The sequence below is a fragment of the Sphaeramia orbicularis genome, chromosome 1 (assembly GCF_902148855.1).
Source record: "Sphaeramia orbicularis chromosome 1, fSphaOr1.1, whole genome shotgun sequence".
Classification (NCBI taxonomy): domain Eukaryota; kingdom Metazoa; phylum Chordata; class Actinopteri; order Kurtiformes; family Apogonidae; genus Sphaeramia; species Sphaeramia orbicularis.
In genome coordinates, this window is record NC_043957.1 from 55,922,627 (window position 1) to 55,940,157 (window position 17,531).

The 17,531-nt window shown below is 37.6% G+C and overlaps 1 protein-coding gene across 1 annotated transcript in view; it reads right to left on the minus strand.

Moving 5' to 3' along the window:
* LOC115428090 (keratin, type I cytoskeletal 17-like) overlaps nucleotides 1-10,750 on the minus strand; it is a 15,165-nt gene extending 4,415 nt beyond the window's left edge. Inside the window, exons 1-4 of the mRNA XM_030146925.1 lie at nucleotides 10,289-10,750; nucleotides 4,901-4,983; nucleotides 4,534-4,690; nucleotides 3,480-3,644 (exon numbers count right to left, since the gene is read on the minus strand). Of these exons, the coding sequence (XP_030002785.1) occupies nucleotides 3,480-3,644; nucleotides 4,534-4,690; nucleotides 4,901-4,983; nucleotides 10,289-10,684 (801 nt within the window). The 5' untranslated portion in view covers nucleotides 10,685-10,750. The remainder of the gene's footprint in view (nucleotides 1-3,479; nucleotides 3,645-4,533; nucleotides 4,691-4,900; nucleotides 4,984-10,288) is intronic.
* Between the last annotated feature and the right edge of the window lie 6,781 nt (nucleotides 10,751-17,531).

Here is a 17,531-nt window from a genome sequence, read left to right on the forward strand (position 1 = left end):
TAATTGTCAGCCTTGTAAATCACAGCTGGACTGACTGTACATATCCTGTACATAAGGAAAATAAAATTCTCCCTTTGTGCAGTAATCTACACCTGGATTTACTGCCTCCGTCCATAATAATATACATTATATAAAGTAAATATCATCTAAAATTAATGTTTATTTGCAACATAGAGGAGCAAACTATTACATGATCAAAAACAAATTAATTTTAGCGAAAAAAATAAATAAATCTCCGTTTTGAATGTCTGGGGTCGCCAGAAATTTGTGACATAAAAATGGGGCCATGAGCCAAAAACGGTTGGGAACCACTGAGTTCCACGCTAGCAGCAAACTGTCTGTCTGTCACTCATAAACCATGAACATAACTGAGTCGAAACTTCTAGTGATGTCACACATTCTGTAGTTTGAGCCACCACTTAAACTAACATTTACCTCAGAGCATCGACTGAGCTACTATTACATCTCATTAGTATTTGAACTAGTATTTTGAAGCAAGGTTTGGGTTTTGACTGTCACCAAGGCTGTATTTGGACAAAATAGTGGAGGTGAGGAAGTGCGAGGGTAACAAAATTACCCAAGAGGGACCATTTTCAGCCAGCAGTGCAGCAGAACATGGACAAAAACACACCACATGACATTTTAATTCATGAAACACAGATCAGTCAGGGGACAAATGTTTCCTGCTGCCTGCCTGTTGGACGAATCAAATACAGGGTAGTGTGCAATATAGGGCAATGGTGGCATGGAATACACTGCCACAATTTTTAATTTCAGAAATTCAAGCAGTTAGTTTTTCTAAAAGGTTGAGAATTTTCATATTTACCCAAGAATAACTGTCTGAGCTACTGCAAATCCTGTAGTGACATCATCTAGACGGTTAGTTTTTTTATTTGTTGTGGAGCTGTTTTTATTTTATGTTTTCATTTTTTGTTTCTGTTTTTTTTTTTTTTTTTTTTTTCTGTTGTTGTTAGTAGTATTATTGTTATTGTAATTGTTTTGTATTGTGTGTTGTTGTTGATTTTTGGTTTGTGTTGTTGTGTTGAGTGCATGTACATCCTGTTTGTTGAGTGAGTTGTGGGAAATTGTGGTGCTTTGTTTTTATGTTGTTAATGACCCCAGGAAGAGTAGCTGCTGTGGTGTGCAGCAGCTAATGGGGATCAAACTAATAAACTAAACTGAACTAAACATCATAAATCCTGATATAAATTATAAAGTGCTGTTTAACCTCCTCAGACCCAGCTATGGGTTTTCTGTCCACATTTGTGGACAAGAGTTTCACAACTTTATACAAAAACAAAAAAACAAAATGAAGAAAACTGTCCATGATAAAGGACATTCCATAAAAACTGTAAAAACTGCATCTGAAAAAACTGTTGCATCATGATGTTTCCAATATAGGCACTTATTTAATAAAAAATAAAAAAAACTTGTACTTTGCTGACATTTCCTGGGTCTTTGGAGGTTAAAAGACTTCTTTTTTTTTTTTTTACTTTAAAGTACGTTTTATGTGTGTTTGTCCTACATTTAGGCAGACTAAACCTTCGGCCTGATGGGAAAAGCTTAAACTCAAAATTGAGAGGGTGGTCGGGGTCAGTTAAGATTAGCTCTGCTCTCTCCAGGGTCTGAGCCCTGTGCAGAGTGTGGAGGTCAGTTAGATTAATGTTGGCAATTTTGCAGCACAGTTTAGCAGACTTCAGCAGAAGTCTATGGGAGTTAACACTTGTGGGAGAAGGGGTGGAAGAAAATATTGGTTCTGCAATATATTGCAATATTTCATTTCATGATACTGTATCGATATTAAAAAGTACTGTATTGATGTTTTTAGGTATTTATTCAAATGCAGGTATTGTGGAGGTTCATTTTTGGTTTTTTGTTTTTCTTTTTTGTTTAGATTTTATTTATTATTATTTAACACTCTTTTATTAAATAATGTTAGTTCCTTTGTTAGGATTGTACAAAAATAATGTTCTGATGTTAGTTCTGAACTAATAGAAAATCAACATTTGAACAGGATCTGACACGGTAATGTCTGTAAAACAGAATTTCAGTTTGAACACAGGAACATTTTGTGATATAACATCAGATAAATGTGTTTAATATTTGTGCAGATTTCTGGTGTAATTCAATTCTTCAAGGAAATAATAATTTAAAAAAAAGAGATGAACAAAAAATGACCTTTTTAACAGTATCATGATATATCGTGATATATTGTATCATGATCCTAGTTACCTCCGCCAAGGAGGTTATGTTTTTGCCAGGGTTTGTTTGTTTGTTTGTTTGTTTGTTTGTCGGTTTGTCTGTCCGTTAGTGTGCAACATAACTCAAAAAGTTATGGACAGATTTGGATGAAATTTTCAGGGTTTGTTGGAAATGGGATAAGGAAGAAATGATTAACTTTTGGGGGTGATCCGGAAGAAATCCTGGATTCTGGATCACTTTGAAATTTTCGTTAACATTGTGGTAAATGGGGCCAAAATTTTCGTTTCCCAATATCTCGCTTAATTAATGACCAAAACTCATGAAATTTCACTCAGGAATTGACAATGGGGTCCTCTATCACATTTCAAAGGCTGATCCGGATCTGATCCAGAAGGCGGATTTTATCTCAATTTATATAAAAAATGGGGGTGCCCTTACTTTTTGGCCTACTGTGCCTTTAATATTAAAGGTAGAAATTTCTGACAAGCGCCATCGTGTAGCTCAGTCAGTTCCGCATCGGGAGTATGCCACCGGATTTCATGTAGCTTTAATACTTAAGGAGCTAGATCCAGAAGAAAACCGCCATTACGAGAAATGTGATTTTCGTGAATAACTACTGAACTAATAAGGATATAATTATGAATCCAGTTGCTAATGGTATGTTTTCATGGTCAAGGAATCTTAAAATATAGGTAAAATAAATATGGGACTAATATTTATGGTGGAAATCACAATATGGGGGAATTGTGCAAATCTCATGCAATTTGACTCAGGGATTTACAATGGGGTGTTCTATCAAATGGCAAAGACTGATCTGGATCTTTCAAAAAGTTATGGACAGATTTGGATGAAAATTTCAGGAAATATTGATACTGGCACAAGGAACAAATGATTAAATTTTGGTGGTGATCGGGGGGGGGGGGGGCACTGATCTGCCTTGGCGGAGGTCTGCGCTCTCAGAGTGCTTTTCTAGTATTGTGATTTGGATCGTATCGCCAGATTCTTGCCAATACACAGCCCCATGTGGGAGTAGCATCTAGTGGCTGTCAGCGGTATTACACTTTAAGATACTTGTGCAATGACTTTTCAAGCCTCAGTTCTTGACCATCGCTTGAGTGAAACTTCTTTCCCTCAGCAGATGAATGTCAAAGATATAAATCACTACACAGCGAAAGTTTGAAATGAAAGATAACAAATGTTTTGGCACAAGACGAGTCAGACAAGTTTTCAGGTTGATGCAGGTTTGTTCTGGATAGTTTTGGACACGTTGTCCTCACCTTAACCTTGTACCATTCCTCCATTTCACGCCGGTTCTTCTCAGCGATGGCCTCATACTGAGTCCTGATTTCATTTAGTGTCTTGTTCAGGTCGACCTGCGGTAAGGCATCCACCTCCACGTTTACTGAACTGGATTTCATTTGGCCACGCAAGGCTGCAAGCTCCTGCAAGTGAAAGAACAAACAGCTCAAGAATGAACACATAAGAAGTGATGATCAGTAATCATGAACATGTCATAAATTATCCCAAGAGATGTCCCATGTTTTGTTATCATATGATCTCACCCTGCAGCTTTTTGCAATACCTGCTTTGACATTCATAACTTAAGGGAAGATGATGTCTTATTGCGTAAGTCATGATTTATACAAGTAGACGGTGACACCTTTTTAATGACATTTGGCAAACAGTCTCAAGGAAAACAATTTCATGTTGTTGTTCATACTGTTGTTTTATAATCACTGAGGAAAGTGAGGAAAGAAAAAAACCCCTGAACTTTTCTGAGCATTTCATTCTGCATGCTCTTTCTGGTGAAAATTGCCATTTCTCTCAGTTTCCTGGAGCCAGGACCGCTTGAACTTATTTTTGATTCCCGCCTCACACTTCAGTTCGTCCCCACACTGACGGACGATGAATTCTGACATGATTTCACAGAATATTTAGACGAAACACATTGGCGGTAAAATACTCAAAGCGAATCCGCTATCTTGTCTCCAGAGATGCGAAACGGACCATGTGTCATCAACAGACCAATCAGAGCTGTCGATACAAGTTCTGCGTTGTAAACGAGCATCTCATTGGTCGAGATGAATGGAGAAGAAAGCACTATGGCCACGCCCATGAGACAGACCCAAATAAACATAATTTTCACTTTTCGGCGCGATTTATGCATAATTTTCTGGTTGAAATGTTGCCAAACCAGATGTAAATGATCTGGACATGTTTAATTTACCGGAACATATGCTCAGTTTTGAAAAAAACAAAAACAAAAAACAGATTTCTGGCAAAAACCAGAACACTGTCATCACTGTATAATCTCCTCAGCAGAACTCTCACCTCTTCATGGTTCTTCTTTAGGTAGACCAGCTCCTCCTTCAGGCCTTCCACTTGCATCTCCAGGTCGGATCGGGCCATGGTCAGTTCATCCAAGACCTTCCGCAGACCGCCGATGTCCGCCTCCACTGACATGCGAACCGCCAGCTCATTCTCAAACCTTTAGAGAAAAGGACACAAAGGTTTAATGTTGTCACACACACAATAACTCTGTTACTATCAACAACGGATCTGCTTTTAAGCACCACTAAAACCAGTTACACCAGCCTGTTGCCATCACTGCATGGACTGTTACACCTCACTGACACTGCGTCCACGTTGGCTGATATTCATCACAATACGCCATGTCATGAAGGTTTGTGCCACTCACTTGACTCTGAAGTCCTCCGCTGCCAGTCTGGCGTTGTCAATCTGCAGCATCAACCTAGCGTTGTCCTGAGAGGCAGCACTGATCTGAAAGAACACAGCACATGTTCACAGTTACAACTAGCACAAAATCAATGACATTTGTGACCTGTATTTGTAATACAGGCCAGAGGGCTTGATTAACTAGAAGAATACTTGTTTTTATGCCTGATTTCCAATCTTTTACAAATGTGCTTCAAGTGTTAAACATGAAGAAAATAAAGAGACTAAAGTAACTTTTGAATACATATATCAAATACTTAAATTCGATACTGAATTAAAAAGAAAATCTACATAATTACTAAACTATTCATGTCCTGAGGGCACATAAATATGTAACACCAGTGTCAGCATGTTAGAGACTAATTATGAAGTCAATGAGGGAAGGTTTTTTTCGGTTTAGTTAGGGGTGTAAGAAAATATCGGTTCTGCAATATATCGCGATATTTCATTTCACAATACTGTATCGATATTAAAAAGTACTGTAACGATATTTTTAGGTATTTATTCAAATGTAGATATTGTGGAGGTTCTTTTTTTTTTTTTCTTTTTTGTTTATATCTTATTTATTATTATTTAACACTCTTTTATTAAATAATGTTAGTTCATTTGTTGGGATTGAACTAAAATAATGTTCTGATGTTAGTTCTGAACTAATAGAATATGAACTTTTGAACAGGATCTTAAACTGTAATGTCTGAAAAACAGAATTTCAGTTTGAACACAGGAACATTTTGTGATATAGCATTAGATCCTGTTGTGATCAAATAAAAATGTGTTTAGTATTTGTGCAGATTTCTGGTGTAATTCAGTTCTTCAAGGAAATAATCATTTTTAAAAAAGAAAGAAACAAAAAATGACCTTTTTAACAGTATCAGGATATATCGTGATATATTGTATTGTGATCCTAGTATTGTGATTTGTATCGTATCGCCAGATTCTTGCCAATACGCAGCCCTATTGAAAACTGTATTCCCATCTTTATGTGGACAGCACCAAGCATAGTTATAGAGTTTTATCAAAACACACCATGAAACAGTGATTCGTTGAATTTTGTGGATGTGTTCACTGTAATTTTCACATTGGAGTTACTGGACTTGAAAAATACATAAACCCTGCAAAAATAACTATCATGGTTAGTATTAACACGATCCTGACCTGTTTGATCTCAACATCCACAAATACTGACACTAAATATTTATTTAGGATTTTGTGGCTGCCTGAGAGGTAATTATTAAAAAATGGCTAAAACCAAACATGCCATCAATAGAAGACTGGTATGACATGGCATATGAAATCTTAGTGATGGAAAGAATTACTTTCTTCATGAGTCTCCGAGCGGACAAGTTTGAGAAATTAAGGTAGAGGCTGAAAGCTTTTATTTCCTGAAACAAGCCTGTTTTCATTAACTATTTCATACTATTGTACGAAATGGAAACTCCTCATTACCTCCGCCAAGGAGGTTATGTTTTTACCGGTGTTGGTTTGTCTGTCTGTTTGTCTGTCTGTCTGTGTGCAAGATAACTCAAAAAGTTATGGATGGATTTGAATGGAAATTTCAGGAAATGTTGATACTGGCACAGGGAACAAATGATACAATTTTGGTGGTGATTGGGGGGGGGGGGGGGGTGCACTGATCTGCCTTGGCGGAGGTCTGTGCTCTATGAGTTCTTTTCTAGTTTTCTTACTGTTTTTTTCTTGTTGTAAAAATATGAAAAATGGATTTAAAGTGTAGACATGTGCATAACCAGAGAGGGCCACTTAGTTTCATTGTCTGCAGGAATGTTGAATGATGCAGATCTTCTGGAAGGATATTATAAAGTGTTTGTCAGAGACTTTTAACACCATTGTCCCCTTTGATGCCAAATTGTGTGTTCTTGGAATATACTCAAACAGTTTCTATGTACATCATCATTCTTCATTGTTGGACTTTGGACTTGTTCAGGCCAGGAGAGTAACTGTGCTCTGTTGGAAGAGAATGGACAGTCTGACATGAACAATGTGGCTGAAGGGGCTTTCTGGCTGTAGTGGACAAGAATGACTAGCATACATAGAAAATGGGCAAAAGGAAGGACTTTTAAAAGCTCTGGGAACCATATATGAATATCATAACTAGGGATGGGAATCGAGAACCAGTTCTTTTTTGAGAACCGGTTCCCAGTAGCTCGATTCCTTGGAATCGTTTGCCTGCCTGCTTAATGATTCTGCTTATCGATTCTACCTTCGTTGCGCATGCGCGATGACGTCACACGTGCGCTGCATTGTTTTGGTCAGAACGTAGCTAACATGGCGTTGAGGTAGAAACGGTCTAAAAAGACGACACCAGATCCACTGGAACACTGTCAAAGCGTCCATGTCTTCAAAAGGGTGGAATCCCTCTAATATCCTCAAACATTTGTCCACAGCATGTGAATCATTTACAGGAATGTCACATATTTGATACGATACCTAGCGGCGCTTGTGAATGTAGCGGCAGAGTGAACGCCGGGCTGGTTCCAGTGCGGGCAACAAACATCGTACCTCCTCAAATACAAGTTTCCGAAGGTAAGAAGGGAAAGGAAATGAGGTGCACAACAACGGGAGAGAAGCCGACCCGAGTCGAACTGGTTCCACGTAGTAGAAATGCAGCAATAGAGGAATTGGTAAAGCGTCTTTAGTTTCACTTTCACTGCCACTTTCACTGCCCCCCGGCGTCATCTGTTATTATTATTTGTACATACTGTATATGTTCTATTTTCTGTGCAGATGGAAATATAAAGACAGTTAATGCAAACACACCCGTTTGTACTCTTTTATTCCCTCACCCAATGAGAATCGATAAGAGAATCAATAAGGAATCAGATCGATAAGCAATATCGATAATGGAATCGGAATTCCATCCCTAATCATAACAGGTGGAAATGTGCAATCTCTCTGTTTTTTGATATTGTTATCATAATGTATTATTGATGGTTATTGTTGTCATTGTTTCTGGGAACACCTTAACCCTCAAAGACCCAAACAGCCACTGGCAGCCAAAACCATCTGCTGATCTATAATGTTTAATACCTGTTGATGTGTACCTTGATTGGGCTGTACAAGATTAACCTATAGCCTTTTTATGATGCTTTAACCTCCTAAGACCCAGCTATGGGTTTTCTGTCCATATTTATGACAAGAGTTTCACAACTTTACACAAAAAAAAAGAAAAGAAAACTGTCCACCACAAAGGACATTCCATAAAAATTGTAAAAACTGCATCTGAAAAAACTGTTGCATCATGATGTTTCCAATATAGGCACTTATTTAATAAAAAACAAAAAAAGCTGGTACTTTGCTGACATTTCCTGGGTCTTAGGAATTCCTGGGTCTTTTAATGAATTTTGGTTGCCTTTACTCTCTGGTATGGAGAAAGTTTGAGTTTGTACTTCATGAATACTGCCCTGTTACTGCTATGTATGTTACAGCATGGATCACTCTGCTCATGCTTATGTTGATACCCTTATTACTGTTATTATTGTGATGATGATGATTATTTATTGCCTCGGCCAAGGAGGTTATGTTTTTGCCAGGGTTTGTTTGTTTGTCTGTCCGTTAGTGTGCAACATAACTCAAAAAGTTATGGACAGATTTGGATGAAATTTTCAGGGTTTGTTGGAAATGGGATAAGGAAGAAATGATTAAATTTTGCTGGTGATCGGGGGTGGGGGGGCCCACGGGGGGGGGGGGGGGGGGGGGCACTGATCAGCCTTGGTGGAGGTCTGCGCTCTCCAAGTGCTTCTAGTTTATTTATTTATTTTTCTTCTTTTTATATTCAGACGTTCATGTTTTTTGCCTGATACTTTTGAGTGTGTTTAGTTGGTTTATTCCTTTAGGGGTGGGAGGTGGGAAGAGTGCACAAAGGAGAACTGCAAAAAGTAAGACCCAGTATCACTATGTTTGTACTGTATCTGGATGATTTTCTTTTGTGAAATAAAAAGTTTTTTTTTTTTTTTAAATGTATGGTCTTATGCAAAAAAGACATGTGCATAGCCTGACAATGAGATATGATTTAATTAATTAATTAATTAATTAATTAATTAACCCTTTTCATAGTGGTCACTACAGTGGACAGCTGTTCAAAGGAGTTCTCTTGTATATTCATGGATTTTGTTGTTTCAGTTCCATATCAACCAACACAGTGGACATTCATGCATCATCTCATACAATGCAATTCATACTGTTACTGTAACTTTGTTGTTGTTGATAATCCTGATCTGCAGTAAGATTTTGAGTGTAAATCAATTGCTTGCTATTGTTATTAGACTGTAATTAACAGTTTTCTTAAACAAAAAGGGTTTTTTGCATATTATTTCTATGAAGTGAGTAATAACTAGTATTAGAGTATGTTAAAATGTGAAAAAAAATCAGATTAGCTGCATTAAAAATGTTTTTATTTCATAGTTTTCACACAGTATATATCACTTTCTGATTTTGTGTTTAAATACATGTTTCTTTGCCTCAGAAATTAAACACAGGGTGTCCTGCTGAGTGGACATTTTTGTAACTCCATAAGAAATAGGTTCAATAAAAATGTTTTAATCATATTGTTTTTTTCATGCCTAAGATAAGATAAGATAAGATATTCCTTTATTGATCCCACAATGGGGAAATTCACAGTGTTGTCAGCAGAAAACATACACATAAACATACACATACACGTAAAACAAACAGTCATATAAATTTGAATAAAAAAGTGTTTAAAAAGGAGAGTGCAAGTTTGATATGAATGTAGTGCAAATGGTTATAAATATAATATATATATATATATATATATATATATGAATACGGATTTGAATATATACAGATTTGGACAGGTGCGGTTTTAGATATATAAATAGGTGTCTATAGACAGTGATGCATATAGACAGTGATGGACAACATAAATGGAACAGAGGGAGGGTTGTTATTACAATTATCAAAGATGAATTAAAACACTCAGGAAAAACATCAAACAAAAAGTTTATTTTTTTTTTTTGGCATATTATCTCCATGAATTGAGTAAGGACTAGTATTAGAGTATGTTAAAATGTGAGAAAACAGCAGATTAGCTGCGTTAAAAATGCTTTTATTTTATAGTTTTTATAAAGTATATCAGTAAATACGTTTCTTTGCTTCAGAATTAAACACATGGTGTCCATCTGAGTAGACATTTTTGCAACTCCATGAAAAATAGGTTCATAATAAAAATTTCAGTCGTTTTGTTGTTTTAAAAGCTAGAGGAATAAAAACACTCAGGAAAAAACATCTTGATTAAGGCTCTTATAATTCATGCATGAAAGGATTTTTTTTTTTTTTTTTTTTTAAATGGGAAACTGCGTGAGTGCACACTGACCTTTTTGCGCAGGTCTGCTATGATGGCCTCATACTTGCTGTAGTCCCGGACAGTCGGGGTCTGCTTGTCGTACCAGTCCCGGATCTGCCGCTCCAGCTTGTCGTTGGCGGACTCCAGTGTGCGCACCTTCTCCAGGTAAGAGGCCAGCCGGTCGTTCAGGTTCTGCATGGTCACCTTCTCGTTGCCGATGCGCTCTCCTCCTCCACCGCCTCCTCCTCCGAGCAGTGCCAAATCGAACCCGGAGCCGAGGCCCGTGGAGGCGGAGGAGGACCCCCAGACCCCCCCGGACCCTCCCCCGTACCCCCCGTACACGCTGGCGGCCCGCTGGGCGCGCGACAGAGACGGCAAAGAGGACAGGGACATGGAGGAGGAGAAGCGGCGCACGGAGCTGCTCATGTCTGCTGGTGTTCTGAGTCTGATGGAGCTGAAGAAGGCTGGGGCTGGACTGGATGGAGCCGGTGCTGACACTACAGGAGGATGTGTGCTTTTATAGCCGCTGTCGGAGGCGGAACAGGTGGGTGGAAAAGATGCTCCATACCACCTGACTCCCTCAGGTGTGGGCGGGGCTTCAGGTGAAACTGACAGGTAACGGCTGTCACATGAGCACAGTCATTGTTCAGTGAACCAGTCTGATGTATTTAATCTGAGGGAGAAGCAGGGAATTAGTTCATTTTAAACTTAATCCAGGCTATGACTAATTTACAGAAACTTTAGTCCAGTCATTTCATCCACACTTTGAAAACTGTTCTGAAACTAAAATGCACCACCTGACCTGGACTTACCTGAACCAGTGTTTTTTCAACCTTGGGGTCGCCTGGAATTCAAATGGAGTCACCTGAATTTTCTAGTAATTGATAAAAACAAACAAACAAACAAACAAAACAAAACAAAAACAAAAAACAACTTACTAATAAAAAATATATGGTGAGTTGACAGACACAATCCCAATCCATAAAAGACATGACAAACTGAAACTGAAACTGATTTAGCTCATTCTTCCACAATAACTGCAGTGATTAATACAGTATGTTTCAACTGCAATGAGTTCTTTAACCCTATAACTCAGTGATTTTCAACCTTGGGGTCGGGACCCCATGTGGGGTTGCCTGGAATTCAATTGGGGTCACCTGAAATTTCTAGTAATTGATAAAAAAAGGGGAAAAAAATTACTAATAAAAAATATATGGTGAGTTGACAGAGACAATCCCAATACATAAAAGACATGACAAACTGAATCTGAAACTGCAGCACTGTGGTTCTGTTTATCTGTCAAATGTTCATTGTGGTCAGTTTCACATGCTGCAGCTCTTTCATAATTCATAGTTTGAGTTCTTGTTTGTTCAGTATTAATTGTCATCCCTGTAAATCCAAGCTGGACTGACTGTACATATCCTGACCAAGGAAAATAAAATTCTCACTTTGTGTAGTAATCTACACCTGGATTTACTGCCTCTGAAAAAACATTTTTGTTAACTGAAATAAATAAAAACTATAACTAAAAGAAACAACAATAACTAATTGAAACTATATTGTGTGCTTCCAAAACTAACTAAAACAGATAAAAATGATGATCCATCACTTGTCGTCACTTGTGGTTTCCAGTCGTCTTCTGGTCCCCACTCTACCTGGGAACATGGAGACTAAAGTTGATAGAAAGCAGCAGAGTCCTGTCTGGGATTTATGTGAATACAATGGCGAGGAAGAGAAAAATTATGAAAAAACTAAAACTATTACTAGAACTAAACTAAAACTAAGCATTTACAAAAAAACGAGAACTAATAAAAACAAGCAAACTTACTCTAAAAACTAATTAAAACTAGCTGAATTAGAGGGAAAAAAAGTCAAAACTAACTAAAACTAAACTATAATGAAAAATCCAAAACTATTATAACCTTGGTTTTCAGACAACTACATATAGTGTGAGATACTGGTCTGTAATATAAGACAGGTCTTTATCTGAAAAGATCTAGAAGTGACACAAAGAATAGCATGTTTACTAGCCTTTTTGTTTTGTAATATGTGGCCCAGTCCCTGTTGACTATTACCAAATTGTAAACTGTCCTTTGGCCAGGTGTATTCTGTCCTGAACGATAACGTGGTTTATAATTATCTTGGGCTATGATGTGCTGGTAGTGTTTATGGTGTGGACATGGATTCAGATCTGTCATTTGCTTCTGTTATTCAAATTATGCCAGTATATGCTACTGTTCAGCATCATACACCCATGCTGCCTCCATCCATAATAATATACATTATATTGACTAAATGTCATCTAAAATGAATGTTTATTTGCAACATAGTATAGCAAACATTTACATGATCTAAAATAAATGAATTTTAGCAAAAAAAAAAAAATCTCCGCTTTGAATGTCTGGGGTTGCCACAAATTTGTGATGTTAAAATGGGATCATGAAGCAGAAGCAGAAAAGGTTGGAAACCACTGCTTTAGCCAGTCATTTCATCCATACATTGAAAATTGTTCTTAAACTAAAATGCACCTGACCTGACCTGGACTTACCTAAACCAAGTTCAGATCCCTCCATTGAATAATTACTGTAGTGATAAATATATTACATCTGCAACAGGTTGTTTAATCCTTACTGAGTAGCTTCTCATTTCTGAAACAACCATCAGTTTGATATAGAACATAAAGATTGGACTGTGTTTCAGTGGAAATAAGTTATGTGGTCTGATGCTTACCTATCATGCCTAGTGCCTACTGTATAAGCCTGTGGGGGTAGTGTTAGAAGTTTTAGAACCGCTGTCCCGGAGGTGGAACAAGTGGGTGGAAAAGATGCTCCGTACTATCTGACTAACTCAGGTGTGGGCGGGGCTTCAGGTGAAACTGACAGGTAACGGCTGTCACATGAGCACAGTCATTGTTCAGTGAACCAGTCTGATGCATTTAATCTGAGGGAGAAGCAGGGAATTAGTTCATTTAAACTTAATTCAGGCTATGACTAATTTACAGAAACTTCAGTCCAGTCATTTCATCCACACATTGAAAATATTTCTTAAACTAAAATGCACCACCTGACCTGGACTTACCTAAACCAATAGTTCAGATCCTTCCCTTGAATAATTACTGTAGTGATAAATATATTTAATCTGCAACAGGTTCTTTAATCCTTAGACCAGGCATGTCCAAAGTCCGGCCCGGGGGCCAATCACGGCCCGTGGTCGGATTTTATACGGCCCACAGCTTGGGTTTTATATTATATTATTTATGGCCCACTTGGACTGTTGAACCGAGTACATGAATCATAAAAGGTTCAAAATGCAGTTTCTCCTTTCACCTCATGGTGGCAGCACCACTCTAACTCTATCTGGCTCTGTGACCTCGCCGTGAACCTTTTTCGCTAATTTCAAACTATGGCGCCTGTAAATAAAAAAACGAAAGTTGACAGTGAGGGCCGCCGCTTCCAGGAGAGATGGGAATTACAATTTTTTTTCACTGAAAATCGAGGCTATTATGTTTGCCTAATTTGTCAAGAGACTGTTGCCTTGTTTAAGGAATTCAATGTAAAGAGACACTAGCAGACAAAACATGCTAACGCATACGACAAGCTAGCAGGGAGTGAGCGCTCCGAAAAAGTGAAGCAAATTCAAGCTGCTTTAAACTCACAACAGTGACTCTTCATGTGAACCTGGGAGTTAATGAATTCACCACCAAGGCAGGCTACCAAGTTGCCAGGTTAGTTGCCTATAATTGCTGGTGTTATGTACTTGTAGATGTGACACAAAATATTACTTTCTGAATGATTTTGTGAAAGACAAGAGTAAGAGTCATATGTTTTCATCTTAAACGTTAACAGACTTTGCATTACTGAGTAATATATGAGTAATGATTACTCATATAAGTCATGTTTAAAATGAATGTGGGGTTAAGATTTTTATCAACTTGGAAGTTTAAGATACGCTATACAGTTTGTTCTATGTTATCTGACTCCAGATGTGAAAGGAAGGCAGAATTGTTTTTTTTGTTTGTTTTTTTTTATTTGTTCACACCTGAGTGGCTTAGATTTGGTTACATTGCCATTTTAAAAAATGATATTGTGACAATGAAAATAAAATTGTTGTAGAACAGCGCATTTATATGTAATTTTTACTGTTTAAAAATGTCTGAAGGGACCACTGGCCCCTGGCAATGTCCACATTATCAGATCTGGCCCTCTTGAAAAAAAGTTTGGACACCCCTGCCTTAGACTGTAAAAAAAAGAAAAAGTTGAGAAAACGTAAAATATCAAGGCAACGTGATGCAAGAGATTTTTGAGTTTTCTCAAAGATGACTTCACTACAATGTTCTCATCGTCCCAACTTTCTTTTCTAAGTTATGAAAGTTGATTCAACTACTAATCACTTGTTGTTACAACTTAAAACTGTGAGTTCAAACAATTATTTATTCTATATTATCAGTACAAAAAAACTTGACTTAGCTAGTAAAACAAACACACATTTCTGCTTTATAAAAACATCAAGTTTCAAGTTAAAACAACTCCCAACATTACATTATCCATTCAAAAATCCTTGCTTTCTTTTGTCAAACGAACATACCATTATTACAGATGAGAGGGAGGCCTTCCTTTAGGACAGACGTACGCAAATCCAGTCCTTGAGAACTGGCACCCCGCATGCCCCAGAGCCCCCCCCCCCCCCCCCTCAACTCAGCTGTTCCAGTTTTCAAAAGTTAAACGTTCATTAATTCATTGTCTTGACTTATTGAAAGTTTTTTCATCTAGGTGTGAGTTGACTTAAATTGTATTTACAAGTTATCAGTTGAAAATAAAAAAGAAGAAAAGTGGTGGGATGGGGGAGGGGGTTTGAGCATTAGAAAACAAATAGTTACCTCCACATTTGAGTGGTCTCCTTAAACTCTATAAACTGATGGCAAGGTTGGCATGGACATAATCAGTTCCATACACACTGCAGAAGAAGCATATATTTGATTTTGGACTGATTTAGGGACACTTCGAGGTCAATGATGAAGGACTATACTGTAAAAAGTCATAAACTCATTTCTATAATTTACTTCCATTTAACATAATGAGTTCTGAAATTTTAACTGAACTTCACGAGTTATTGGCATAACTTAATGATGTCAGTTTGAAAATCTCTCTCAAAACTGATCACGACCACTGGTGTTGTGGCAATATTAATGCGAGGTACAAATAGTGCTGGAAATTTGGTCTTGATCTGATACGGGGCTAATAATTATGATGTAAGGCAGGGGTGTCCAAACTTTTTTTCAAGAGGGCCAGATCTGATAATGTGGACATTGCCAGGGGCCAGTGGTCCCTTCAGACATTTTTAAACAGTAAAAATTACATATAAATGCGCTGTTCTACAACAATTTTATTTTCATTGTCACAATATCATTTTTTAAAATGGCAATGTAACCAAATCTAAGCCACTCAGGTGTGAACAAATAAAAAAAAACCAAACAAAAAAAACAATTCTGCCTTCCTTTCACATCTGGAGTCAGATAACATAGAACAAACTGTATAGCGTATCTTAAACTTCCAAGTTGATAAAAATCTTAACCCCACATTCATTTTAAACATGACTTATATGAGTAATCATTACTCATATATTACTCAGTAATGCAAAGTCTGTTAACGTTTAAGATGAAAACATATGACTCTTACTCTTGTCTTTCACAAAATCATTCAGAAAGTAATATTTTGTGTCACATCTACAAGTACATAACACCAGCAATTATAGGCAACTAACCTGGCAACTTGGTAGCCTGCCTTGGTGGTGAATTCATTAACTCCCAGGTTCACATGAAGAGTCACTGTTGTGAGTTTAAAGCAGCTTGAATTTGCTTCACTTTTTCGGAGCGCTCACTCCCTGCTAGCTTGTCGTATGCGTTAGCATGTTTTGTCTGCTTGTGTCTCTTTACATTGAATTCCTTAAACAAGGCAACAATCTCTTGACAAATTAGGCAAACATAATAGCCTCGATTTTCAGTGAAAAAAAATTGTAATTCCCATCTCTCCTGGAAGCGGCGGCCCTCACTGTCAACTTTCGTTTTTTTATTTACAGGCGCCATAGTTTGAAATTAGCGAAAAAGGTTCACGGCAAAGTCACAGAGCCAGATAGAGTTAGAGTGGTGCTGCCACCATGAGGTGAAAGGAGAAACTGCATTTTGAACCTTTTATGATTCATGTAGTCGGTTCAACAGTCCAAGTGGGCCATAAATAATATAATATAAAACCCAAGCTGTGGGCCGTATAAAATCCGACCGCGGGCCGTGATTGGCCCCCCGGCCGGACTTTGGACATGCCTGATGTAAGATTTTTGTCACATATAATAATTGTACATGCTGGTTTTATCAAATAGGACACTGACTAAGGCAGGGGTGTCCAAACTTTTTTTCAAGAGGGCCAGATCTGATAATGTGGAGATTGCCAGGGGCCAGTGGTCCCTTCGGATGTTTTTTAAACAGTAAAAATTACATATAAAAACGCTGTTCTACAACAATTTAATTTTCATTGTCACAATATCATTTTTTTAAATGGCAATGTAACTAAATCTAGGCCACTCAGGTCTGAACAAATTAAAAAAAAAAAAAAAAAAAAATCTGCCTTCCTTTTACATCTGCAGTCAGATAACATAGAACAAACTGTGTGGAGTATCTTAAACTTCCAAGTTGGTAAAAATCTTAACCCCACATTCATTTTAAACATTACTTATATGAGTAATCATTACTCATATATTACTCAGTAATGCAAAGGCTGTTAACATTTAAGATGAAAACATATGACTCTTACTCTTGTCTTTCACAAAATCATTCAGAAAGTAATATTTTGTGTCACATCTACAAGTACATAACACCAGCAGTTAGAGGCAACTAACCTGGCAAATTGGTAGCTTGCCTTGGTGGCGAATTCATCGAACTCCAGGTTCACATGAAGAGTCACTGTTGAGTTTAAAGCAGCTTGAATTTGCTTCACTCCCTGCTAGCTTGTCGTATGTGTTAGCATGTTTTGTCTGCTCGTGTCTCTTTACATTGAATTCCTTAAACAAGGCAACAGTCTCTTGAAAAATTAGGCAAACACAATCGCCTTGATTTTCAGTGAAAAAAAATTATAAGTCCCATCTCTCCTGGAAGCGGCGGCCCTCACTGTCAACTTTGTTTTTTTATTTACAGGTGCCGTGGTTAGAAATTAGCGAAAAGGGTTCACGGCGAGGTCACAGAGCCAGATAGAGTTAGAGTGGTGCTGCCACCATGAGGTGAACG